The 27,972-nt window shown below is 34.4% G+C and overlaps 1 protein-coding gene across 1 annotated transcript in view; it reads right to left on the bottom strand.

Annotated features, from left to right (window-relative positions):
• LOC126830313 (uncharacterized) overlaps window positions 1-26,646 on the bottom strand; it is a 34,025-nt gene extending 7,379 nt beyond the window's left edge. The window contains exons 1-31 of the mRNA XM_056102886.1: window positions 26,526-26,646; window positions 24,775-24,944; window positions 23,522-23,841; window positions 22,384-22,605; window positions 20,918-21,066; window positions 20,443-20,554; window positions 19,799-19,920; window positions 19,313-19,507; window positions 16,846-17,077; window positions 16,617-16,736; window positions 16,121-16,288; window positions 15,620-15,723; window positions 14,784-14,862; window positions 13,758-14,048; window positions 12,905-13,140; window positions 12,375-12,453; window positions 11,472-11,621; window positions 10,612-10,788; window positions 9,927-10,022; window positions 9,241-9,410; window positions 8,195-8,339; window positions 7,519-7,659; window positions 7,194-7,316; window positions 6,332-6,544; window positions 5,616-5,765; window positions 4,544-4,605; window positions 3,512-3,731; window positions 2,195-2,348; window positions 1,376-1,536; window positions 702-857; window positions 321-530 (exon numbers count right to left, since the gene is read on the bottom strand). Coding sequence (XP_055958861.1) covers window positions 321-530; window positions 702-857; window positions 1,376-1,536; window positions 2,195-2,348; window positions 3,512-3,731; window positions 4,544-4,605; window positions 5,616-5,765; window positions 6,332-6,544; window positions 7,194-7,316; window positions 7,519-7,659; window positions 8,195-8,339; window positions 9,241-9,410; window positions 9,927-10,022; window positions 10,612-10,788; window positions 11,472-11,621; window positions 12,375-12,453; window positions 12,905-13,140; window positions 13,758-14,048; window positions 14,784-14,862; window positions 15,620-15,723; window positions 16,121-16,288; window positions 16,617-16,736; window positions 16,846-17,077; window positions 19,313-19,507; window positions 19,799-19,920; window positions 20,443-20,554; window positions 20,918-21,066; window positions 22,384-22,605; window positions 23,522-23,841; window positions 24,775-24,944; window positions 26,526-26,623 — 5,025 coding nt within the window. The 5' untranslated portion in view covers window positions 26,624-26,646. The remainder of the gene's footprint in view (window positions 1-320; window positions 531-701; window positions 858-1,375; window positions 1,537-2,194; window positions 2,349-3,511; window positions 3,732-4,543; window positions 4,606-5,615; window positions 5,766-6,331; window positions 6,545-7,193; window positions 7,317-7,518; window positions 7,660-8,194; window positions 8,340-9,240; window positions 9,411-9,926; window positions 10,023-10,611; window positions 10,789-11,471; window positions 11,622-12,374; window positions 12,454-12,904; window positions 13,141-13,757; window positions 14,049-14,783; window positions 14,863-15,619; window positions 15,724-16,120; window positions 16,289-16,616; window positions 16,737-16,845; window positions 17,078-19,312; window positions 19,508-19,798; window positions 19,921-20,442; window positions 20,555-20,917; window positions 21,067-22,383; window positions 22,606-23,521; window positions 23,842-24,774; window positions 24,945-26,525) is intronic.
• Between the last annotated feature and the right edge of the window lie 1,326 nt (window positions 26,647-27,972).

Here is a 27,972-nt window from a genome sequence, read left to right as displayed (position 1 = left end):
GAAATTGAATTTCGTACATCTGACACATAAAGACCCAATCTACAGGAAATACACAATGCATTCAGTAAATTAAAGTTACAGAAAAATAACTTCTAGCACACTCCCTTTATAGAGAATTTCACTTTGGAAATAAAAAAAAGTACATTTTTATTTCAAAAATTCTTTGCACATAGGGACCATTATTATATAAGCTGTTGGAGAAATCTGGACACTCATCCTTGTTGGATCTAAGACTGGGATTCAACCATTGTACTTTTCTCAATGACAGACCTTATGATCTAATAAAGTGTCTCTCTTGATAGTGCAATGTGTTTCTTTACCTCTTCAAGCTCCACCCATTTTTCTTGAACATCTAGCCAGGTAGTTAAAACAGCTTCAATAGTCTGCAGACGCTTCTGCCATTTCATCACCTCGTCTAAGAAGGAACCGGCAGCGCTGCTACTCTGCATGGTCTGTAGTGACACCTGGTGGCCTTCCAATTCATCAAATATAGGATCGGTACCTAGTAACAACTGTATACTTCCAGTATCCTGTGAAATATAAGGACCATGACAGATTTTTTAAAAGACAAAAGACAGTTTAGATATTAGGTTAACAATCATGCCAATATAACATACACTAAGACATCTCTTGATCGCCATTAATGAGAAGTGGTACTGAGTCTTCTTAAAAGACAAAATCTACAAAAAATGTTTTAATACCTCTCCCAGGTTGAGTAAAGAGGCAGGAAGTGATGCTATACTGGTACGTTTGAGTCTACTGTGCGAGCTTTGATTAGAAACACGACTGGTAGCTCGAACCTGACTTCTACTTTGTTGTGTTCCACCAACTTCACTCGCTACCTCACTCTGATTATCCTGTTATATAAAAACAGTGTATAAACATTATTTACTGGTAATATCAGTATAATGAAAGCGGTAAAAACTTTATGCAAGTCAGATTAATTTGTTGCCATTAATCAAACTAATTGTTGATAATTTAAGCTCAACATGACACAAAATAAGTCATTTCGGGACTAACATATGGTTCAATCTTATTTTAATAATTTAATAATTCACTTACACATGGGGGTCTTTAGGAATGGGAGGAAACCGGAGGACCCAAAGAATACCCAGGAGGTTGGACAGACGACTTTACCCCTTTGTCACCTACAAGCGAGGAATCAAAACCACACCACTTAACTCAAGGACAAGCCTTATGATCCAACACTTGGTTGTGTGAAATCTCTTGATGGGCCTCTTTTCAAACTGATTGAATGCATGCCACAAGATTATCTTTCACTGATATTTTTGTTTGCTTTCTTAACTATAGGTATAAATAATCAATTTGTGTATATGAATAAAGTCCTTAAAAATTACAATATAGGAATTTATACCTGTATAGTTGTATCAGCTGCTGCAGATGATTTAGTTCTAATATGTGATCGTAGCTCAAATACTTTACTCAACCAAACCTCTTCATATGTTTTTAAACTTTGTTCTATAGTTAAATCTTTAGCTGCTCTCTGTACTATTGCTCGTACATCATCTACATGTTCTATAAGAAAGATTACAAAGTAGTGTCATATTAAACTTAGTAACATATAATTAAGAAATAGTGGGCTGAAACCTCTTTAATTCATTCAGTTAAAATGAGTTATTTCCCTTTATTAATAAAAGGCTTTGATCCTGGAAATACAGGATGGCTGTTTAATCCTGGTCATCCTGTTGTCTATATACCCAAATACTACAGCAGAATTATAGATATTTAAGCATATCAAAAATATAATTTCTCTTAAAAATAAGCTAAATGAGAGAAGACGCCCAAATATCTCTTATGTAATAATTTTAGTAGGGCCTAGATCATGTGGGCAACCCTAGCTATTGAGTTTATATAACAAATTAAAACTTTATAAAGTCTTATAATAAATGTACATTGGTGTGTTACTTATTGCTAAACAGTCTTTTAAGTTATACCAATGCCTATGCTCAAAACTTAATTAACATTTTTTTGAAAATAAAGTCATAGTTTGGTTATTTTGAGACTAACATATAGAAAGCACAAGCAATAGCATTTCAACATCTAAGTGTTCTTTACATGCACAACAAAGCTACAGAAGTCAGTTTTTTGCCCCATCCAAAGAATTAGGTAAACACTACTGTAAGTGAGAGCCAGAATAACTATACTAATAATAATAATAATAATACAAACTTACTCTGTAATCCGAGACTAAGTAGTTCACCTAGTGTCATTCTTTTTAACATGTCATTATCTATAGTGAGGGCACCACCAGTCACACGAACTAGTTGTTTCCAATGACGTGTTCTCATTGCTGGATTGCTTAAATCATCTATCAATGGTAGACAACTCTGTGGAATAAAACAATAAAACACCACAATTAGACGCTTTTTATGAAATGAAATGGGGTTTAACGTCCTACTATTCTGCACCAAATGGCATGGGCTAATGAGTGAAATTTTGCCTGGACAGCAGCACTACGGCCTACTCTTATTTCGAATTCCAACTATCAGGGGTTCTTTTATGTGCACACCAATGTGTACACAGGACCTTTATTTTTTTTGTCCCATCTGAATGATTATACATTGTCTCTTGCCAGGCCTTCTGTCCTGCACCACTGAGAAGGGGGAACCATGCCGGAAAATCCCAATGAACTTTCACGACCAACATAGTTTTTTTTAAGAAACAGTAGATGAATAATAGATGCTTTTTTGAAAACGTTATAAACATTATGCCACTCTTCAAATTATACCCCCATCTTCATTAGCCAAGTCGAAGCAGAACAGTAGGACGTTGAACCCCATTTCATTTTATTTTCAAATTATACCTTGAAAGGTCCAAAGAAAGATATCTTGTATATTGTACATTTCTTCTTTACCATGTAAAGTTTGCAAAGTTTGAATCAGTACAAGATGTTATAGGGGTTATGTTAGGACATATTATGTTGTGTAGGACAGAGGCATGGCAAGGATCATCATAAGACGTCTGAATGGGACGAAAAATTGATATGAAATAGTGTAATTGCTGTTGGGTTTCAGATGAAGGAACAAATAGCTATTTACTTATAATTGTTGCATAATATTTAAACAATGCAGACACCATGCCCAGATTGTGAGCCTACGACTTACTTTTATTTTAATTTCTGTCGGGATATCTTTAAAATGCTACCATTATTTTGTACCGTCCGAATGACTAGACATTTCTCCTTGCCAGGCCCCCCTCCTGCACCACTGGGAAACCAGGCTGGAAAATCCCAAGGAACTTTCTCGGTCAACATTGTGATTGAACCAGGGACCTCCTCAATGGAGAGCCAGCACCATTCTCACCAAGCCACTGTAGCTCAACCGGTTCAGAACTGTACAGTGCTGTGGATGCTATGGCCGACCACTAGATCCATTTACTTGATCTGATAGTTGTTGTTTATTTCTTGCAACGTCTATGTACTTGTAGTTTGTCTTGTCAGTTTTCTTTTGTGTGTAGTGCAGTCCTCCTGCACTTACTATAAAATACATACCTGAATAGTTGTAATAGATTCATGTAGACCCATATAAACATCCCACGTAAATACATCTTCCGATAAACCACGAACAATAGCGAGTTGTTTATTTGTCTCGTCACGTAAAAACTTGGTGTTCATCTTCTGCCATCTGTGACGTTTCCACTCTGTCTGCTGTTCTTCAATAACTCGAACTTTCTCCCACAGTTGTTTTAGATTAGTCAACTCAATACGACATCTTTTAAAAAATAAAATTCATTGAATGATAATTCTAATATTGTTTGAGAAAACATGGAGGAAAGAGAACAATGATAAATTTTAAAAGGGTGGATTTTTGTATTTTTATACATGATTATTGAACAATTCAAGGAGCTAGGTCTCCATAATGTGTTGCTTCAAAGGGCATATGGCTATACTCTTTGGAACCTATAAATAGATGAAAATGGGTCTAACAGCATATATTAATGTTATCTGAAAGAATATATTAAGTGATTTATATTCAGTCTTCAAAAAAGATATTGTTATTTCTGATCAAACTGAATGGCAGTCTTTTACGTCTGTTTAGTCTATTCTACATGTTATTTTGTCATTAAGTGAATCAGTCATTACTAATTACTTCCGCATTGTTTTGTAGGATATGTTTTTCTTTTTCATTACAAATCGCATACTAATTTAAAATGTGCATTGTGTCTTAAATATTGGATATTAGGATACCATATTTTCACAAGATAATAACATCAATATTGACTGAAATGACAAAATTTATAATTCTAATTTGTACTTTTAATTTCGAATATTATGGACATTACTGAGTTAGAGGTTTAGCTCCTTTAATTCAAAATTAGATAGATAATGCTTTTCAAATTTTGAGAAAATAATAACATTAGGCTTCTCCAATTAGAACTTTTGTTCTTTGGAAACACTTACTTAAATTTTGCTTATTATTTCTTCCAAAATATGTGTTTGTTCTCGGGTCTCAAGAAGCTATTTATTTATTAATAATTCAAAAGATCTCAAAATTAATATTGATGTAAATAAATTAAAACTTACTGAGGTAGTACAGAGAAATTCACTACAGAACTTTCTAATAATTCCTGTAGTTCTATTAAATCCTGAAACACAGATATTCAATAATAAATAATTATAATATAGGATTATCTATATAGTAATGGGAGAGAATAGAGTAGAACAAGGCTCATCTACACTAGATAGGATATCTATATAGGGATGGGAGAGAATAGAGTAGAACAGGGCTAATCAACATTAGATGGGATATCTCTATAGTAATGGAAAAGACTAGAGTAGAACAGGGCTAATCAACATTAGATATGATATCTATATAGGGATGAGAGAGAAAAGAGTAGAACAGTGCTAATCAACACTAGATAGGATATCTATATAGGGATGAGAGAGAATAGAGTAGAACAGTGCTAATCAACACTAGATAGGATATCTATATAAGGATGGGAGAGAATAGAGTAGAACAGTGCTAATCTACACTAGATAGGATATCTATATAAGGATGGGAGAGAATAGAGTAGAACAGTGCTAATCAACACTAGATAGGATATCTATATAAGGATGGGAGAGAATAGAGTAGAACAGTGCTAATCTACACTAGATAGGATATCTATATAAGGATGGGAGAGAATAGAGTAGAACAGTGCTAATCAACACTAGATAGGATATCTATATAAGGATGGGAGAGAATAGAGTAGAACAGTGCTAATCAACACTAGATAGGATATCTATATAAGGATGGGAGAGAATACAGTAGAAGAGTGCTAAATATCTGATGAACACTCTTAGGCAATTCTGAGACTTTGTGAGTATTAAGAATTGTGTTTCATCCAAATGACCAGGCACACTTTTGGGGTCAGCACGCAGTCATTTCCCCTGGTAATTGGGCATGAAAAAGCCCATAGGACCTTTTAGGTCTGGATATAGCCTAATCTTGTGACTATAGTAGGTACCGTATATACTTCACCTCCTAAATTTAAAAACTGATGAATTTATTACCCCATATCTTGTTTTTACTTCAATTGCAAATCTGAGATTTATTACAGAACAAAGTTATAAAGACTAACGTCTCTATTAATAACTTCTTTAAATATTACCGTACCTGAGCTTCGTTTTCCAATATGTGTAGTTTTTTACTAAAAGTATCGATACTAATCCAGGCATCAGGTATATTACATTCTCTACTGTATACGTCAGAATTCTCCATATCTTTATTAAAATAATACACTCTGTTGGCAAACGCTTCTAGATCCTGAAGATTAATAAAAATAACTCATATTTAGAACATATAAAAAAACCAATATTCTGAGAGCAAAGTTGAAGCAATACATGTCTCCTACCGGTCCCTACAAATTTTACAATGTTAATAATGTGAATACATTTCTATGAATGTCTACTGGTAATCCAAATAGAATGAATAAATTCTGTAAACTGAATTTTCAGTGAACTGGTTTGTAACTCTTCAATTTGTAAAACAGACACTAAATTTCAATCAAATACCTCCAAGTTTAACCTGAAACAATTTGGGAAAACAAAATTTTCATTGATTTTAAGTTAACAAAGGGCCATAATTCAGTTAAGAATTTAAAAGAATCTCATTAAAGGTAAACTTTATCTGTAAATTTGAAAGTAACAAAAATCAAATATTCGACATAATTAATGAATCATCTGTTTGTAGATGTTGACTACTGTTCGAGAACAGTTATCTTTTTTCTAGAGATGGTTCTTTCTTGAAAACTACCTGAAAAACCTTAAACTACTTCTCCCTTAAACCAAATGAATAGTAGTTCCGGGGGTGGGGTTAATATATATTCTTACCTGTGTGATTCTAGCTGATTCTTCTTGTATTCTTGGACCTAATCTTTGTTTTGCTAGAGAAACTTTAGTTTTAAGAGAGTTCCAGCGACCAGGTGCTGCAGTAAATAAGAACTGTGTTTTGTCATTTAATGTTTGGCCGTATTTTTTTAACAAGATCATTGTTCTATGCATTGCTGTAAACTTTCCATCCATTTCATTCTGTTCTGCCGACACCTACAATACAAAACACAAAAAATCAAAAAAACAATGAAATTTATTCTTCAATATATTTATACTTTTCTCAAAAGTATTCTCAGATTTATTCAGACCACTCTATACATTTAGTACACCAGTAAATGACATGCGTATATTTTAATATCAACACTATGTGATACACGCCAACAGTTAGGTTGATGTTCCCCGGCCTTAATCTCAACATAAATAAATGACACTCATTAATTACCTCCACATTTATCTTTTTATAATGTATCAAGCTACCAAATTGCTCATATCTATGCTCATTATCAAACTTAGTCAAGGTATTGATTTAATGAAACAAACAGTTTATCCCTGCTTTGCCTAAAATCATTCACCTAATGAACATCTATTAATTGCAATAGTCCACTGCTTTTTTCTGACAGGTAATTTTGTGAGTATCTGACATTAAAAATAATAATCAACTCTGAACTGCAATTATCATTTTTGTAAATTTTGAAATATGCTATTGTTATAAATAGTTTCATGGTAAAACCCTGTATCTCCTGTTTTGTTCAAAATTAATTGACGCATGTCCAGATGAAGGATATTGGTCTTAGTTTATTACAGCCCCCACATCCCCTCCAAAAACTCTAAAACAAGAACTATACAACTCGATATGACTTACCTCGTTAAAGAGTCTCATCATTTTCATAAAGCTTGCTGTATCTCTCTCGTCACCAGTGATACTTTCAATCTCTGGTTCAATTCTCTTTAAAAATAGATCCAACTTTTCTAACATGTCGCTCACCTAAAAAAGAACATCTTTATTTGAAAAAACAAACCATACAATTTCACAGTAGCATCTAGTGTACCTCTAACCTCAGATGTGTTATGGTTAATAGCCCTTTTAGGAGTTAGAGTGCAAGTAGGGGGTAGAAATATACATAGACAATAGAATTTCACATTCAGGTTTTAAAATTTACATATATATATCTGTTGTAAAGTCTTACTTGATTGGATAAATATTTGGTGAATGTCCACATCCATTTACTGGCGTAGGTTGTTAGAACTTGTTTGATTGGTTGTAAATCAACCCGAATCCAACCTTCATTATGATAATCTTGTAAATCTTGAATCTCATCACGAGCTGTCTGTAAGAATAACAAAACAGAACTTTTATGAAAAAGGTTAAAAAATAGCAAGAATAAGATTTCAGTCAATTTGATTCACTAACATTGGTCTGTGGGCGAGTGTAAGAAGTAGTGATGTTGATTAGAGTAAATATTCAGTAAGGTTGTTAGTGTAAATAGTCAGGAGGGTTGTTAGTGTAAATAGTCAGTTCAGTTGTTAGTGTAAATAGTCAGTACGGTTGTTAGTGCAAATATTCAGTACGGTTGTTAGTGTAAATGTTCAGTATCGTTGTTAGTGTAAATAGTCAGGAGGGTTGTTAGTGTGAGGATTGTTGTCTAATGTTGATTCATTCAACACTATTACTTCATAGGAATATTTGCATTCCTTAATATGTCGACTTTCAGAAATTGTTTTACCGTATATAGTGTTCATGCAAAACATATCACCATAAGGAAATGTAGACAGACAATACTATTCCATAAGAGATTTAATTACCTGCTGTAGTAGGAAAATATAAAAGATCTAGTCCAGTGTAATAACATTTTACATGTTTACCTTGTAAATATCAATTTCAGCATCAAATTCATCTAATGATGGTATATGTTCATTTTCACCATCTTGGACACCTTTAGGAGTTAGAAAACTTCTTTCAGCTGTTCCCATTAAACCAGCTGATCCAATTGAATTCTGTGAAGAGGCCCTGATAAGAAATGAAGAAGATGGAATATATTTAACAGATATTACAACCAATATACAGAGAAATAGCAAGTGCTTTACTGTCAGTCCACAATGTTCTGAATAGAGTGAGATGAAATTGAGTCCTGTCACAGTTCAGCCAGTCCTGAAAACGGGTAGTGTGAACAGAATTGTGACGTTATCAAACATTTCAGCTGTAGTGATTGATCAATTGACACCTTTGGAGGATTTGATAGAATCAGATTCCAGAATGTTCAATCAAATATCCCCTTAGTTTACTTGATTTCTCTATTTAAGTAAATAAATTCTATTGTATCAATCAGATGTGACCTGTACACAATGGAGAGAGAGAGAGAAATGGGGTTTAACGTCCACTCGACACAAACTAGGTCATTTCGGGACTAACATATGGTTTAATTTTATTTCAATAATTCGCTTGCGCGTAGGGGTCTTTAGCAGTGGGAGGAAACCGGAGGACCCGGAGAAAACCCACGAGGTTCGACAGGCGACCCTACTCCTTGTCACGTGTACACAATGGATGAATGAGATAAAACTGAGTAAATATAAAGTGAACCCTTCAAATTGAATGGAATTGAGTTTAATTAACATCTTGTCAACACAATACATCAGTCATATTGAGACTAACACATGGTTATTTTCATGTCTATGGTCACACATGCAATACTTGGAAGGAGACTTTTGCCTGAACAGAGCCGTTTCCGATTGCTCTTTATTGGATTATAACTGTCAAGGTTTAATTTATGTACAAGTATTTATAAAAATTCCTTCTTACTACCACATATTAAATGTTAAAATGTGTTACAATGTTTTAGACAGACTCTGTCTCTAACCACTAATATATATATATATTATTTTAAAAAATATTTATGAAACTATTTTCAAACCTTGATATAGTAGATTTTTCAGCAGCGTAATTTCTCATCTCAGCAGCGACACTTCTATTGGGTGTTCGTAGTGGGTTGGGGGATATAATACCTTGTAAAAACTCTTCAAATGTTTCATTGACATCTCGTAACCATAGGAACGAGTAATCTTTAAATACCTCTAATAATTTCTGTAACAAACAAATAATTATGTATTGGAGGTTGGTCAACTCAATTGTTATCTTTCTTTATTCACAGCATTAAATTATAATATTTTGGTGTACCACATGAGAAATGTCTTCTTTAGCCCAGTTGGTGCAGAAAAGTAGGACGTTAAACCAAATTTCATTTCATTTTGTTTCATGTGCCACATGTTATAATAATTCATCTTTCCTTATTCACACTAAAGAATTATAATATTTGGGTGTGCTATATTCATCTTTCCTTATTCACACTGAAGAATTAGAATATTTGGGTGTGCTGCATTTCCTTATTCACAGTATAGAGTACCTAGAGAAACCCACAATGTTAGACAGACATTAACCCTTCTCCTTGTCACATTATGGGATCAATCACATGACTGCAAATAGGTAACAGACATTAAGTTATATCCACAACCTCTGTTAGACTTCTCAGCACCCACTCTTCCCCCTACACTATATGGAAGATAGGTGGGAGCATTTTGTCACTCCTCTAGGTAGACATACCTTACATTCCAGGCTATTATCATCTACAACCTGGTGTATATTAGACAGTAACTGTCGAACTTCATCATCAGCTTCAATATAATCCTGATATGTTCCCTGAAAATACAAGTCATCATTAATTTAAAATAAATTCATCTTGAGATGATAAGGATGATTGATTGTTTATTCAACATGGCGGTACCTATTGTCAGTACTACGTCTGTTATATAGCTTACTAATTTGTGCAATGGGGGGCTTGGCTGGTTAGCATGTGCGCGCTGTATCATAAGGTCTGTCATTGAGTCAACTGCCGTGGTTTCAATTCACCGGTTGAACGTGACAAGGAGCAGAGTCGCCTGTCCAGCAAACGAATTACTGAATTAAAATTGAACCATGTTAGTCCCGAAATGACCTAGTTTGTGTTGAGTGGATGTTAAACACTCTCTCTCTCATCTTCTCCAGTTCAGCTTGTACAGTTCAGCTTGTACAGTTCAACTTGTACAGTTCAGCTTGTCCAAACTAAAAACCATACAGATGTGAGCAGTTCGACCACAGTATGAAAATCAGTGCAACCGAATATCCACCAAGCTTTTACTTAGCACACAATCATCAAGTATTAATGGGAGACAACTTGTACTATAGTTATAAAAGTTTCTTGTCCGTCTGTCCACAACAAGCAATAATTATAAATATAAAAGTATATCACCTTATTGCCCAGCATTTTAACAAGTACACCACGAGCCAGGTAACTGTCCAACCATTTGTGTACAAGTTCCTGTACACTAACAACTGATGTATTTTGATCTAATGGTGGACAGAATGATACGTTGTTATCTATCAATTCTAGTCGGATTGTTAGGATAGGTATAACAGTCTCAGGTATCTGTAAAATAAATAAAAACAAATCATTGACAGTAAACAGAAAACACAGAGTGAGTATAAGCAACAAGTGATATAAACTCTCAAAAATATCCATGAATCGGTCCATAAAACATAAGCGGGGGCTTATTATCAGATTCTGAATGTTAAAATTCAATAATTCGTTGGCATGTAATCCACATGTAGCCTAATTGATGAAATGATATCTTTATAATCTGTATATTTGATTATTCAAAAACTGCACCTTTAAAAGCAGAAATCCTTGCATATTCAGGTGATTTAAATTTAAAGGGTTATTATGAAAGATTTAGATAAAGAGCTTGCTGTTAATATTTCAAAAATAGATAAAGAAAAATAAATATATTGAAAATTTCATTAAAATTACATTATTTTGAGCGAAGTTATCAATGGTTGTAGTTGTGACAAGATGTGTGCATTGATTGTATAACCACCGTACTAGTTATTCAAGTCTTAGCCTTTAAATCATTAAATGACCGAACTGTTCTAATCTACTTAAAATCCGAGTCAACCGATGGCATCAAGAGTTGATGTCTTGTCAAGTTAATAAATGTCTAATTAATAATTTATATAACATTTAAGGCCCATAAGAAGACCTGCAATAGACAGATTTAGCTCTTACATAATACCTGTTTAATTCAAGATAAAAATAAACTAAATGATACTTACTTCCGTTTCTGCCATGTTAGCTTGAACCAGTGTATTCAACATAGACATAAGACTGGTTAATGTGGCTTGTTTTAGACCATCCAGTACAATAGCATCTATATAATCTATGTAGTCCTGCCAGGCAGGGGATGCTTCACTAATCTGAACAGCCTGCAAGAGCAAAAAGAAATATATTATCTAAAACTCCAGATAATATAAGTGGTCACATTGAATACTCATTTCGATTCAGGGGCCACATGAGATAAAAATTGACATCAAGTGGGCCGGAGATACAAAAATTCTAAAAACAAAGCCAAACATCCTTGAAATTTACTGAATTCAGAAAAGATAGTCAAACGTCCTTGAGATAGGGAATTTTCTAGATTGGTTTCCAAATTGCCAAGATATAATATTGAACACAACCTTCTCTTGTATCAGATACAACTTAGATATCTGTGTCATACAGTACTGACATTAGATAACAATAATAAATGATTTCCATGGCTAGCTTCTAAGAATAATCGACACATCAGTTTAGTAAAATTTGTTTCACGGGCCACATTTAAACCCTTGGCCAGCCAGATCTGGCCCACAAGCCACATGTTTGACACCCCGGTTCTAAGTCATTATTCAAATGCTATTTGAATATTCAATTTAAATGATCCAGGTTTTCATTGTTTTCGGTGCTTTTTCAGATCTTTAGAAATTAAAATTGTGACAGCTAACTAAACAAATGAGAACCAGGCTGATAAATAACAATATTCTATGTAATAAAAAATATACAGCAACATGCACACAACTAACAAAATTTAGTTGATGCATTGTATCATTTGATTTATTACATTTGGCACTGTTTAGAAATGTATTTCTAAATATTAAATGATAATATATAAAAGTGTATTTATACTAAATGTTAATAAATACCTCAAATGATTTACTGACTAATTGATGTATTCTATTACCAGATGGTAAAACAACATTCTCTAATTCATCGGCTAATTGACTAAAAATATAAAACTCAGTTTAATTATATCATCAGAGTTACTTCCCATACATCAGTGTGCATGCATGCCTTAAATATAAATAATATTAGAATAGTATATGGATACAATTATTATGTTTATTACACCACAACATTTCAAAAAGATTTAAAAAGTTGCTCTCAAGCTAAAAACCAATTTACAAATGATAAAAAATCCTGGGCAAAATTCTAATGTGGGCTTAAAGTCTTAACCAGTTACAGAATCACCTTCTTCAGGCACAATTCCCCATCCCACCTTTACAATCATTTTCACATTGAAAATCAATGATGTATAAACACACACTAAAAATGGCACAGGTGGGAAAATTAATTTATTAAAACTACACAATAAATGAAAACAGACATAATAAAATCAAAAATATACCATTCATAACAAATAGAAGAACCATATGAAATGATAATTACTACTTACCTCTGCATCTCTAACAACTCTTCCATAGGATATGACATCTGTGGATCTCGAGCACGGAAAACATCCAGTGTATTTTTAGCCCAGGATATTGTAATTTCTACGATGTCATGACAGTTAGTTTGTACAATATCGAGGTTTTGATGGACATCCAAACAAACTAACGACATGGCTGTTTCTATAAAATCAGTCGATTCTTTCATCTTCCATGTATAATCTTGTAAACCTTGTTCAAATAACTACAATATATAACATAAAAACAGTTATAGATTTAATAATGTCAACACAAGACAATCTGGAGTATATAAAACATGATCAGGTGAGAGTATTACATTTAATAATGTTAATACAATTAGGACATTATCTATTTAATGAGGGGCTTAATTACTAGTAGTCAGATACCGGGGAGATTTGACCATTCAGTAACCAGCTATACCCCAATTTTAGCAATAGTCTGCACATTTTCAAGAACAAAACATGCGGACTCAGCCTTCAACATCCTGTGACCTTGTAAACCCAAAACTAAGTCAAATCTTCATAGAAAAACAAAAATGATTAAATCCACGAAATTTCTAATGAGCAAAAGGCACAATTACTATAATACTCAGATTGTTGTGTGTACAATTAATTCATAAAGATATCTTAAGATATGTTGTGGAAACAAAACCAAAACAGAAAGACGAGCCTATTTCAATATGCCTTGATTTCTTTCGGCATGGGATAAAGTATATCTCCACTTATGTCTGGAGTCAGAAGGATGTTAAATTTTGGCAATGTTATGTCAGAACTGTTCTATTCTGTCAATTATAAAGTGAATATATTACAGGCTGGCATAAAAGACATTTTCTGAACTCACATGATCTATTTTGGCCAACTTGCGTTCAAACATTGGTCTTTCAAACGAGGTTATAGTCTTCATGATAGTATTATATTTAGATACGATTGTCTCTAATCGTGTCGCTGTCACCGATAGTTCAAATGAGTCTGTATTTCGTATCAATTCTTTGGCCCCTTCTGGTAGTTTGATATTAAAGGGTTTACGACCAAGGTAGCGTATCTCTCTCAGCAACAGCAACAACTGAGGGTCAAGGTTGACATGGACAACTTGAGGTCGAAGGTCAATATCTTCATCATAATCTTCAGCTGTCTGTAATAAAGATATTGATAGGTATAATCACAGATAATACTTCTAGATGATTCAACAAGTCATCAAATTAAATCAGCCAATAAATAATCAGTTTATTCATTTATAAAATAGATTTCCATATGGTGGCAATATAACAATGTCTTATTATAGTGCTAAAAAGTGCAAATTACCATGTCGCAGAAAAGTCATTCACAAAATTCTATTTAAAGGCCAGAATATTTACTGGTTTTACATTTTGTGGTAAAGAAATGAAATGGTGTTTAACGTCCTAGTGTTCTGCTCCGAACTAGGCTAATGAAGACCAGTATACATCGTACAGCGTGCTATGAGGGAAATTTTGCCCAAACAGCGGCCCTACAGCTTACTCTTACATCGAATTCCAACTGTCAAGGGATCTTTTAAGTGCACACCAAAGTGTACACAGGACCTCAGTTTTTCATCCCATCCGAACGACTAGACAGCTGTCCTTGTCAGACTCTCCGTCTTGCATCACTGACAAGGGGGAACTACGCCGGAAAATCTGGATGAACTTTCTCAGCCAATGCAGGGATCAAACACCCGACCTCCAGGCTAGCAAGCCAGCATCTTACCCACTTAGCCACAGTGACCCCTTGTGGTAAAGAGTTCCATATGATGGGAGCAGCGGATAAAAAATGCAAGTTGACCACAATTAGAGATTGTTGAGGGTATTGTATGAAGGCTTTTATCAGATCTATAAACAGAATCAAATTTTACCAGTAGCGGTTGTTTCAGACGTAACGTTAATTCTGCAGTTATATTATTCTGCCAGTCACTGATCAATTTATTCTCGTATCTAAAAATAATAAAAAACATAAATAAAAAAACTAAGGTTGATAAAAATACTTTTTATTTTACTATCACCTCAGCAATTCATAGTCATTCTAGGTTGAGCTGGTATTACTGGTAACTGTTTCCTGACAAAAAACCTGCTCTACCAAATATTAACTATAAAGTGGTCAATCCACTAATAACTTCTATTGATACAATTAATCATATGGAAATTTTCTTCTATGTGTGTAATACAAGTGAGAATTATTCCAATTGAATTCCAATTACCAATTGATTCACAGTTTTTGTGTCATCCAACCAACTAAACATGATTTATTTGTCAGTTGTACAGGTCTTTGGTTATTTTTTCTTCGGTCACAAGGGAGGTGAATTTTGCCCGGGCAGTGCTGTTTCCACTTACGGTTCTTCTTGGCCCAATCCAAGATTTAAGCCTGGGACGTCCTAGTTCAGGGAGAGAGAGAGAGAGAGAGAGAGAGAGAGAGGGAGAGAGAGAGAGAGAGAGTTTTGGGACTAACCTTTGGTTCAATTTTATAACAATAATTCGTGAAGGGGTCTTTAGCAGTGGGAGGAAACTGGAGGATCCAGAGAAAACCTTGTCATATACAAGCAAGGAATCAAAACAACACCGCTTGACTCAAAGACGGACCTTATGATGCAATGCGCACGTTTTAACCATTCGGTAACCCAACCCCCATCCAGTTTAGGGGCCAGTGTCCTTAGAAAAATCAGGACAAGAATAGTAATACTATATCATTCTATACCTCTCTAATTCTGATTGACAACCATTATATGTATCCCTCATCTGCCAGCCTGTATCACCATCTAGTGAGTGTGGACTCACCTGTCGTAGTTTCTCCATCGGAATCTGTAAACAATATAAATATAAACATTGTGTTTATTAACAAGGTTTTTAATCAAAACTTTGAAATGTATTTCTCAAATTTGGATTTCAAATTTGGAAGAATTATAAAGACAGAGAAATGGTGTTTAACTTCCACTCGACACAAACCAGGTAATTTTGACCCCCAAAAAATGCCACTAATTGGGAGGAAACTGGAGGACTCAGAGAAAACCTACGAGGTTAGGCAGGCGTCCCTAATCCTTCTCATGTACAAGCTGGGAAGAATTTCAAAATAAAATAAAATAAAATAAAATAAAATAAAATAAAATAAAATAATAAAATAAAATAAAATAAAATAAAATAAAATAAAATAAAATAAAATAAAATAAAATAAAATAAAATAAAATAAAATTCAACTCACCCTAATGCGTTCTCTAAGAGCATGTACCCACATCAATCTACTAACTATAGGTGGCATATTATAATGTAATGGTGGATTAAGAGAATTATCTGCAAACATATCTTTAACCTGTATTAATTCAGCTGTAAAAGCCTCAACTAATTTAGCATCTTTATCCTTTAGATGAGCCTGAAAGTATCAAAACAATAATAAAGATCGTTGCATCAAAACAATAATAAAGATTGTTGCATCAAAACAATAATAAAGATCATTGCGTCAAAACTATAGTAAAGATCATTGCATCAAAACTATAGTAAAGATCATTGCATCAAAACTATAATAAAGATCAATGCGTCATAACTATAATAACGAGCATTGTTTCAAAACAATAATAAAGACCATGAGTCAAAACAAAAATAAGAAACACTTGTCAAAATTATTGAATATATTATATCTATATTCATTCTAATAATTAGAATTTATGTAATTAAAAGATGGGGAGAGGTTACTTAATTACCTGAACTAATTCTCTACTACTGACACCTTCAAATACTTCTAGCAGACGTAACTGTGCTTCTACAGTAGGACATTGACTAAACGCTTGTCGTAATATTCCTGCTAGTCGCTTCTCTAATCCCTGGAATAAAATAACACAATCGAATATTGAGACTGTTTTACATCCCAACCAAAGGAAACACAAATAAACAACTAACAGAATGATTTGCACTAAAATACAAATTATTTACCTTGACAACTGTTCGAAATTTGAAGAAACATCGTTCGAAAGATTGGGATCCATCAATACTGAGAACATTATCTACTACAGAGAAGAATTCGTTCATTGCTAGTGTATATTTCTGATGTATTTCTTTTACCATGGCATCCAGACTCATACTACCAGCACCACCTACTTCTGCTGCATCTGCTAGCAGACGGAAATGACGTGTTGTTTCTACCAATTCTAATACATCATTACATCTATAAAACGGAGAAAAAAAAATCCATTAAAAAACAAACAAGTGGTTGCCATGCAAGATACGCCCACATTTTGCAAGATGTGGACAGAGAACAAGCTAAAAAAGCATGTACAATAAGGGGCCATAAACCACAATGTTACGTTCTGACATACATCAATATCAAAAGGAACTGAAATCTTTGGGATATAACCTTACGTTTTTTAAGTTTCATCAAAATCGAATAAAAATTGTGACTTCAAAATTGAGAGTCCACAAGCTAATGACACAATTTTTTCGTACCATCAGGAGCCATAATCCATGAAGTTGCGGTCTGAACAAGCCAATATCGAAAGGAATCGAGATCTTTGGGATATAAACCTATATTTCAAGTTTCGTTAAAATTGGATAAATATTGTAAACTGTTAAATGTGCAGGTTCTACGACAATATACGTCCAAATGAAAATGTGGGCGTATAATAAAAAAACATGGTGTGTCAAGAAATTTTGCGTACTGTAGATGCTGTGTTCATGGGTGTCCTGCACTGCTGAAAATGGGAACCAAAACAACTTTCAGGGGCAATACCATGATCAAACCCAGTCCCTTCTATATATACTATTCAAAAAAAGTAGAGGATATTTGATTTTGGGGGCATAATACTAAAATATGCAAATGACTACGAAAAAAGTCACTATAGAACCTAACAGAAGAAACATTTCCAGTTACATGTGACGCCCAAACGCACCAATAGCTACCGCATGGAATGCAGGTGATGCTTGGGATCATCATGGGGGTCCAACCCAAGATTTGCACGACTCTGACTTTGAATGTTACAGTCATTGTGGCATTGAATTCCAGGGTGGAAACATCAGCTTAATTGTTTTAGTGACCAGAAAACAAATTTTGATATGCATCGGCTTACCCAAAATGAAAGGTTACGTGCCCTTGGCATGCTACAGATCGGCACAACACAGGCGGTTGTGGCGCGGACGATGAATGTTTCTCAGTCTGTCATAAGCAGGCTATGGTCCAGATACCGTGATACACAATCTGTACAGGACAGACCACGCTCAGGTCGACCAAGGGCGACAACTCAAGCCCAGGATCGATTTATCCGTACCTTGGCCTTGAGAAATCGTGTCATCACAGCAAATCAGATCAGCGCTCGTCTTCAAACAGACACTGGTGTGAGAGTGAGTGGCCAGACGATTCGGAATCGACTGCATAGGGGTCACCTTCGCGCCCGACGTCCTCGCGTGATCCCTTGTTTGAGAGATCATCACATTCAGGCAAGACGTCGTTGGTGTAAGGATCGTCAACACTGGGATAATCGACGCTGGAGCAATGTGATGTTTTCAGATGAGTCCAGGTTCACTGTTGATTTTTTGGACAGACGTAGGAGGGTGTGGCGTCGTCGAAACGAGCGCTTCCAAGACGTTAACGTCATCAGACATGATCGATTTGGGGGTGGTTCTGTTATGGTATGGGGAGGCATCACTGTTGCTGGAAGAACGCCTTTACATGTTGTTGCAGGGCGTGTTACAGGCCAGTACTACCGGGACAACATCTTGGCAGTCCATGTTGTGCCGTTCGCACGACGTCATGGCCGCCGTTTCATCTTCCAGGATGACAACGCAAGACGTCACAGGGCCAGGATCGTTACAGGTTACCTCCAACAACAGAACATCACCACATTACCTTGGCCAGCACTGAGTCCCGACCTCTCCCCCATCGAGCATGTCTGGGACATGCTTGGACAGAGGTTACGTCAACGTCAAAAACGTCCTGCCATTGTCCAAGAACTTGCTGCTGCGTTGCAACAGGAATGGGACAATCTGGACCAAAATGACCTTAGACGTCTCATTAGGAGTATGCCACGTCGGATCAATGCTTGTTTGGCAAACAGAGGAGGATTTACCCGTTACTGACTTGGTTGTGATGCTGTGGTAACTTTGCTGTTTGACCCCGGGTATCATTTTACCCTTATAATGGTCAGTCTGTGCCTTACTTAGTCTAACGATCATTTGGAATAAATCGATGAATGTGAACTTCATTTCATTTTGTCATTTGTTTCTTCGTCAGTTTCATTAGGTGACTTTAATAACACTTAAAAATCAAATATCCCCTACTTTTTTTGAATAGTATAGTTAGTGAGTCAGCACCTTACTCACACAGTCACCATGGTTACGAATTAAAACAGAAAGAGTAAAATATGGTTCCTGAAAAAAGTTTTAATAAAGAAAGTGCACAAAAAGATACCTTTCCATAAAGCTGTTTAGCAGATCAAAACTAGGTGCATTTCGTGGAGGCCATGGACTATCAGTCCACAGTTCATCTTCTTCCAATGTTTGACTAGACGAATCACCATCCGATTTCCTTATACCATAACGGGGTGTGTAGGCATGAGGTCCATACATTTTAGTCATAAATAAACTACCTTGAGGCCGTGCAGCACTGAAAAATTAAAAGCAAATATATTGATCCAGGAGCATAGCCATGTTTTCAAAAGTTAGAGGGAGCAAGCATATATGTATACATTTCTTTTTGTTTTAAAAAAAGGAGGTTGGTCGGAGAAAGTGACGATTCCAGAAAATACCTTCAAGGCCACTGATATGTTTTATACCAAATGTTAAAAAAATCTTTTTAATATATCTATTTAGCCATAAAGTGCATTTATTTGATACTGCAAATATTTAGTGGGTGAGCAGTTAAGTATTTGAATTCTAATTCATCCAATTAACTTACAGTCTCTCAGCATTTTCCGCAATATTTTGAGCATTTTGATCATCTGCCTTATCTTTAAAATCTAAATATGTTCCACGGAAAGCTGCACAAACTTTTAAAGCATCCTTTAATTTGGTATAAGACTGAAATAAAAAGAAGGAAACAGATTTCTTGAAGGCAGGGCCTGCGCTTAGGTGACAAAAAATGTGATGCTGTCCACGTATGTCCCCCAAAATAACATTCATACATAAATATTTATCAAAATATATTTCTTCTATTCTTCCAAATCCAATATATGGAAGAGCTGTTAAAATTAAATTATGGGCAAAAAAATAGGGGTTCTCAAACAATCTAATGCAGGAGGGAAGTATGTGTCTGTCTTTATAATTTTGTCAAAAGGATCACTGTGCTAAATGACTTCTCACAAACATCACATATGTAAATCATGGCTATGTAACTCACAAATTGGTAATTGTGTAAGTGAATTCCTAAAGTACAAATTCTGATGATGAAACAAATGTAGGAACTTGAAATGTGATGTTTGTAATAAATCACTTAGAGCCACATAATCCTTTAACAAATCAAAACAACCGATCCCTCTGGCATTAGATTTTTTAAAGAATTGCCTGAGAATTAGATAAAAGCACATTAATTTAGGAGCTTACCTCTAATGGTTCTCGTAATATATCAGCACCAACCATAGCAATAGCTCTATGTACAACTTCATTAGATAACAAGCGTAATAAATTATGAAATTTGTCAATTTGATGATAATATCTGAAAATATATATCACATAAGGTATAGTTGTAAAATAAAAGATAAGCTGTCAGACAAAGAAATATACACCCACAGCACTAACATTAGCCTTAAGAGTGTTCACAAGCAACTTTGGACTATATATTATAGAATGTTATTTCAAACAAGGAATAGTTGCATACATTTGGTAGTCTTCTTCTTTTTGGGGTACAACTCTTCAAAAAGAGGCCAAGACTCGGCTAATTCCAGTACGATCAACATGAAACTTGGCATGCTTGTTCTTTGGACAATTGAATAAGGAATAACAGACTGATTTTTGCGATGACATTACTGATTCATATAGTGCTCTCATACTTGTTTAAAATGGAATTTGTAAAACTTACGTGGAATGTGTCCAGACTAACAGTAAAGATGTCATCAGAGGTTTAAATAATATCAACATATCTGCTGGTTGTGTTGACTCATGTAATCTATCAAACCATTGTCTCATTGTACTAAGGAAATTCAGTATTTTATTGGTATCAATAACTGCCTGGAAAAATATCAATATTTATCTAGTTATTAAAGTAGCTAAGTCTCTAACTCAATATCATCAAAAATCTTAGACATTGAAAACACGAATTATTTGTCAATTCAAATCAACATTGGTCTTAATATATGATCTTACAGGGAAAAGATGGGTTTCTGATATCCAATATTCAAGACAAAATAAACATTTAACCATTGGTACACAACTAGTGTACCATAATGCGTTTCAGCGCCATTTGGAACAAGGGAATCAAAAAACGCAGCTAGACATATTCCACAAGTCATGTCAAATGGTGACGCTATATTCTTATCTGGAGAGCATGTGCAATAAATATCACTGGTGTAGACTGGAATAACCAGACGCTAAAGATTGCCATTCAATTGAGACTTCTGGCGCATTTCGCCGAACATAACTGATTAGAAATTACAGTAAAAACAGAAACGGTTGAATGTAAATCAGTTTATATACATTCACATTACATTATTATATGCGTTGCGACCCATTTGTGTCAATTTCTAGGTCCCAAATATTAGTGATTTAGCTCCTTTAGAGTCGCTGATTAACATTTGAGGGATTTTGAATCCCCTTGCATACTACAATTGTAAAGATAAATCTCTAACAAGAATATCAGTTCAAACAGATTCAATTTTGTTCTTTATTACAAAGATACGATAAACTGAACTAAACAAGCCAGTACAATCTATAAGTGTTGAGTAAACTCTTTTGATTGGCTGGGCTTCTTAATCCAGCTGACTCTATGTCAGGAGATCATCTACCATTGATATATTGGGCTATTAATAGTTCAAGTTTACCAATTTAGTGTAATTTTTCTTGAGAAGACAAAATATTTTGTCATCTATTCTTCAAATATAAACTGTTAAAAGAAATGAAATGAAGTTTAACGTCCTACTGTTCTGCTCCGAACTGGGCTAATGAAGACGGGCATACGCCATACTGTGTGCTATGAGGGAAATTTTGCCCGGACAGCAGCACTACGGCATACTCTTATACCGAATTCCAACTGTCAAGGGATCTTTTACGTGCACGCCAATGTATACACGGGAACTTGGTTTTTCGTCCCATCCTAACTGTTAAAAAAGGGAAGGATATTTCATGTCATTTCTAATCAATTAAACCACTCTGCATGAATGTTTTGATCAAAATGACACACTACCATGTAAGGTTCATAGTTTCTACCAGTAACTAGAATAACAACCTGTTTACATGTTAATGAAAATTGGGGCCATTTGAGATTTTTATAAATGAAAGACATAATTTAGACTTCAAATCAATGACAGTAGTAATATTTATATTTAATACCTTATCAATGTCTTTTCTAACAGTATTAAAGGAATGTGCATATTGACTGTTGGCTTGTTCTAGATTGTGTAAAATATCTCGAGCAACATCAGAATCTAGTTGTGAATTGACAGACTGCAGTCGTTCTAATTGTTTTTCCCACATTTTGATTTCCTCTAAAGGACCGGGTTCTGCTCCAAACTGTGATAATAGATCAGATTGGGGATCGTGACGTAAAACAGTCTGAAAAACAAAACATGACAATCTTTATTTAACTAGAGTCCACATTGAAATAATGCAAAATAATCAAAAACAACTGACATTCATTGAAACTTCTGATTATTCAATAAAATATTAAAACATCATACATTATATTAATTTTATTTAAAAATTGAGGTGAAACCCCTGTCAACTGTTCTGGCAACTGATACACAAATTTTACTCCCCAAAAAATATAAAGAAATAACAAATTAAAAATAAGTAAAATAAAACATTCTCAATAAATGTTTGTTCCATTACAACTGGTTATCAAGAGGTTAAAGTTAAAGCCGAGAGGGTTATTTGAAACATGTCAACTTGGATCTCATCAGGGCTATGGTGAAGTCACTACTGTGTCTAATATCTTATGTTTTTTTTTCTTTGGAGTCCAACAGAAGCATCATATGAACACATGGCTTTTAGTAATAGTCATTATTCTATATGCGTAATGTTTGATAATCAGTTTAAATGGTTAGTAATCAGATGGTAGTCATTAAGTAGGTGTTAAACCATGACTAAAAAGTGATATACACCACTGTTGTTTGGGTTTGTGTATTCAGTAGTGTTGGATATTAGAAATAGTCTTCTTTTCACACCAGAAGTGGCATGGTTTACAGCTAGTTATAACACCCCTGATAATTAATGACTACTGTATAATTTGAAACCACTTTCTATACATACTAAACATTACTTTTAGGGTTGTGATAACTTCTATGATTTAATGGCAAAAATGTTCATTAGTAAAAGTTCTTGGTGCATAAATTAATTGTATCTGTTTCACAGTGATAAGAATTTTTCACCATATAATACAGTTATTTAGAGTTTGAATTAAACTGATGAATGTGCATTATCAATGTTACATCAATTTCTAAATATTAAAAAACAGTAAGTAGAAACTTGCCCTTATTTGCTTTATCCAGCCAATGACTGTGGTTTCTAAAACATGTAGTACAGCTGATCGTCTGTTCACTGCTGATGCTGCCTCGGCTAATACCTCTATTGATGGCAAGTTTAAAATAATACGGCCCTCAACATGACCCTGTGTAATCTCCACCGCAGCCATTAACCTATGTAAAATGTCCATTAATTTATCACCATTAATACCAGCCCCTGTGACACTGGGCTGATTAATACCCAATAATGGTAAAAATACTTCTCTTATAGTTAATTCTAAATGTTCTAATGGCAAAGATGTACAATCCATATAAAATACCTCTTGATCTGAAATGTAATGTTAAAGAAATTACAAAAACTCACAGATGATGCAGTCTAAAGGGTTAATATTTTTAAATGAATTCTTAGAAATAGTTTTCAAAATTATGTGGTAATTATTCCAAAGGGTCTGTTTTTGTGTGTAGTCTGCGGTTAGTTTCTGAAATGAAATGGGGTTTAACGTCCTATTGTTCTGCTCCTAACCTTGGCTAATGAAGACGTGCATATGCCATACAGTGTGCTATGAGGGAAAATTTGCCCGGGCAGCGGCACTATGGCCTACTCTTATATCGAATTCCAACTGCCAAGGGATCTTTTACATCACGCCAATGTGTACACGGGACCTCGGTTTTTCATCCCATCTGAACGACTAGACAGCTGTCATTGTCAGGCCCTCCATCCTGCGTCACTGACAAGGGTAAACCACTCCGGAAAATCTGAATGACTTTCTCGGCCAATGCAGGGATCGAACACCCGACCTCCAAGCTAGCGAGCCAGCGTCTAGCCCACTTAGCCACGTAATCCCCGCGGTTAGTTTCTAATTAAACTTTGACAGCTGTAATATAGTGCCTGAATAACCATGTTTATAAGCAACCTTAGGTCACTCATTATGGCAATTTTGTTGAATACTTTCAAATGGCTCAGTGTTTTGAACTGAAACTTTCCAACGAAGTAAATAGGGTATTTGGGTGTTGATTTGTGTACTTCAACACATTTGAATAAATTTTAATTCTAACAATGGGCATTTTTCTGAAGTTAATCAAACAAGCAATATATGGCACTGGTGTAATAACCTAGAGTTCCTTGGTTCGACCCTCTTATTGTCCGAGAAAGTTTTTCAAGCTTTTCCAGTTGGACAATGTGTAATCTCATCCTCATCAGCATGGCTATGACCCATTTTATATATTTTGGAAACAAAACAACTAATCATTAATCACTTACCCATATTATCCTTAGCTAACTTGGTACCTGAGTTACATTTTAAGAAGAATATACATTTAGACTGTAAATCATATGGTGGTAATTGTGATGCTGTGATATTTCTGGGTGGACGTTTATAAACATACAATCTCTTTACATCTTCATTATTTATAAACTCATAAAAAGCCAATCTGAAATCATACAAAGACAAAAGTTAAGCTCAGAACTCTCAATACATTTAAGTTGTTTATATGATACTACTGGCCTAATTTGTTCCAGTTGCACTATTGAAAATATCTTGTAAACGGCTAAACAAATGGAAGACAAACAACAAAAAAGAAACAGTACTTTTATAAATGTCTAAATAATAGTCATATTGACAAGATGAAAAAGTTTAGTCTCAGAAAATCTCTACTGCTGCCATTTGCAATCTAGTGAGAATGTTGTCAACACACACTTGTTACTGTAGCCATTATTAAATGAAACATGGTCAAAGGCCTTTATCAAAATCAGACTTTGATAAGATCAAAATGCGAAAAAAAGAAATACTTGTAACAAACGTGGGGAAAATGGTATCAAATATTTAAGTTAAATGAATGTTTCCAGTAATTATTAATGACTGTTGGTGATACTTAACAACAAAGCCTGGACATAAGGCACTTGTCACAGATTTTGTCCAGTACAAATTATAACACAACTTATATATAACAAGCCTGGACATAATGCGCCTATCACAGACTTTGTCCAGTACAAAATATCACACAACGTATATATCTTAAACTATGTGTTGTGTAATAATTTGTACCTGACAATATCTGTGACATGTGCCTTATGTCTAGGCTTGTTAACAACTAACACTAGATAGTCCTTATATAGCTGGATTTTGTCAAAACCTGAGTTGTGCATAGAGTTAAATACAAAAACAACCCTTTCTACATATTTGTTTCAAACATCAACCAATCCAATCCACATCAACAAAGAGAAGTTATCTTAAATATGTGCGTTTATTTCTGACTTTTTTCTTTCTACCTTTCAATTTAAGTTACCTCAATCTTCTCTCAAAATCTGATTTGATATGTCAATTTAATCAAATAGTCCGAGGGTTCCATTTCTTAATATAAGCAAGTCTGGAATTAATGATTTCAATTGTACCCGATAAAATGACAGACAATAATGAACTATATTAGGCGTTTTTATCGACCACTGATTAGCCAAAGTGATATGCATTCAATCAAATTTTCATCTTTAACGTCCATCTAATTCAAATTGGTTACCCTAATCAACGAATTTATCGACCCTGATTTCCGAACCGATTACATCAAATTGCAAAATCACATCAGGGTGCGATTTGACGATTTAATCGGGTGATCACATGTTTTTTTTCAACTGTGTCCAGCCACAACAATTGTTTACAGCTAATCGGAGCATTTAACAAACTCGCCAAAGTACTTTGAAATCGACTATACTGTCACATGACATCTCCACTAAATTCAAATCGATTTGGCAAGTCGATAAAAAAGCCTATATTGGGCTACCTGCTTGATATTATGAACTTGGTGTCGGGAAGGCTACATATTTTTACATGTACCAATAAAAACACTGAAAAAAACAAACCCGGTTCAGACAAACATGATAGGCACTTGCAATCATGCCTTGACATTGTCTGTGACAGATGCCTTATTTACTGGTTTGAAAACACCAAATTAAATAAGCTCTTTCAAACAATTTCCTATATTATGGTAAAGTCTCCCCTGAACAATACAAGTCTGTACCTGTTTTCATCATTTAGGAACATATTCTTCAAGTCTTCATTTCTTGGTCTTAAAGAAGACGTTATTCTTGTTTCTAGCCACTTTAATCTGTCATCCATTTTGATGTTTATTTATTTCAAGTTAATCTTCTTAATATGAAAAACAAAACAGTTGATCATTTTTAATGAAATATAGAGCTGGTAGTATCAGTATTTCAGAACGGGACATCAAGTGTTAAATTCAATAACTTGAATAAAATTAATATGGTAACGGTACAATACCGGTATATATCTTATTAATGTCAGAAAAGTTAACATGCATTCTATTTTTATAACATTAGCCACACATTTGTTTCACAGCCTTCTATAAATAACTGTTTCAAAAATTCAAGAACCATCAACACTCAACGCATTGTCATCATTCATAATAATCTAATAGAATCAGGAATAATATGGAGTTCATATTTGAAAGTTGTTTTGATGCTAGCCAGAGTGGGTGGGTATGATTAATTAGACTTAATAATCTTAATTTTGAGGTGTTAAACAAAATGATTTACATGGTTAAAATTAAGGGCTCGCTATTATTATTATACTATTTATATTATAGTCCAATTGATCCTCTTCAAAATTAACAAACATAAGTCATTTGAAAATTTCCCTCATTATACTAATTATAGCAAAATTTTGGAGGCTAAAATTACACTACTAGCGGTACTTCTATTAAAGATCTAAATCGCTAATACTTGGTACCTAAAAATTGACACAAATGGGTCGCAACACATATAATAATGTAATATGAATGTATATAAACTGATTTACATTAAATCTTTTCTGTTCTTACAGTAATTTCTAATCAGTTATGTTCCGCAAAATACGCCAGAAGTCTCAATTGAATGACAATTTTTAGCGTCTGGTTATTCCAGTCTACACCGATGGTACTTATTGCGCATGCTCTCCAGATAAGAACAAAGCGTCACCATTTGACATGACTTGTGGAATATGTCTAGCCTCGTTCGTCCCTTGTTCCAAATAGCGCTGAAACAAATTATGGTACACGATTTGTGTACCAATGGTAAAATGTTTATTTTGTCTGGAATATTGGATATCAGACGCCCATCTTTTCCCTGTAAGATCACAAGACCAATGTTGATTTGAATTGACAAATAATTCGTGTTTTCAAAGTTGAAGATTTTTGATGATAATTATTGAGTTAGAGACTTAGCTACTTTAAGTCTTGTGTATTTACGGTAGTCCAAAAAATGAGGGAAACAAATAGGATCTCACTTTTTCAATAACACTGCTTCATCTGACCTGTCAGTCAAGATCTCTGTCAGTGATTGACAGCAGAACGCCAGAACAGAATTCGAAGCAGGTGCCCAAAATAAAAAGAAGGTATATTAGCCTATAACATGTTGTTTGATGACAATAGTTATTGAAATACCTATGGATGATTTGTATTAAATAAAACA

Source organism: Patella vulgata, chromosome 8 (genome assembly GCF_932274485.2).
Source record: "Patella vulgata chromosome 8, xgPatVulg1.2, whole genome shotgun sequence".
Lineage (NCBI taxonomy): Eukaryota > Metazoa > Mollusca > Gastropoda > Patellidae > Patella > Patella vulgata.
The sequence above is the reverse complement of the archived record's forward strand: the minus strand, read 5'-3'. Positions and strand labels throughout refer to the sequence as shown.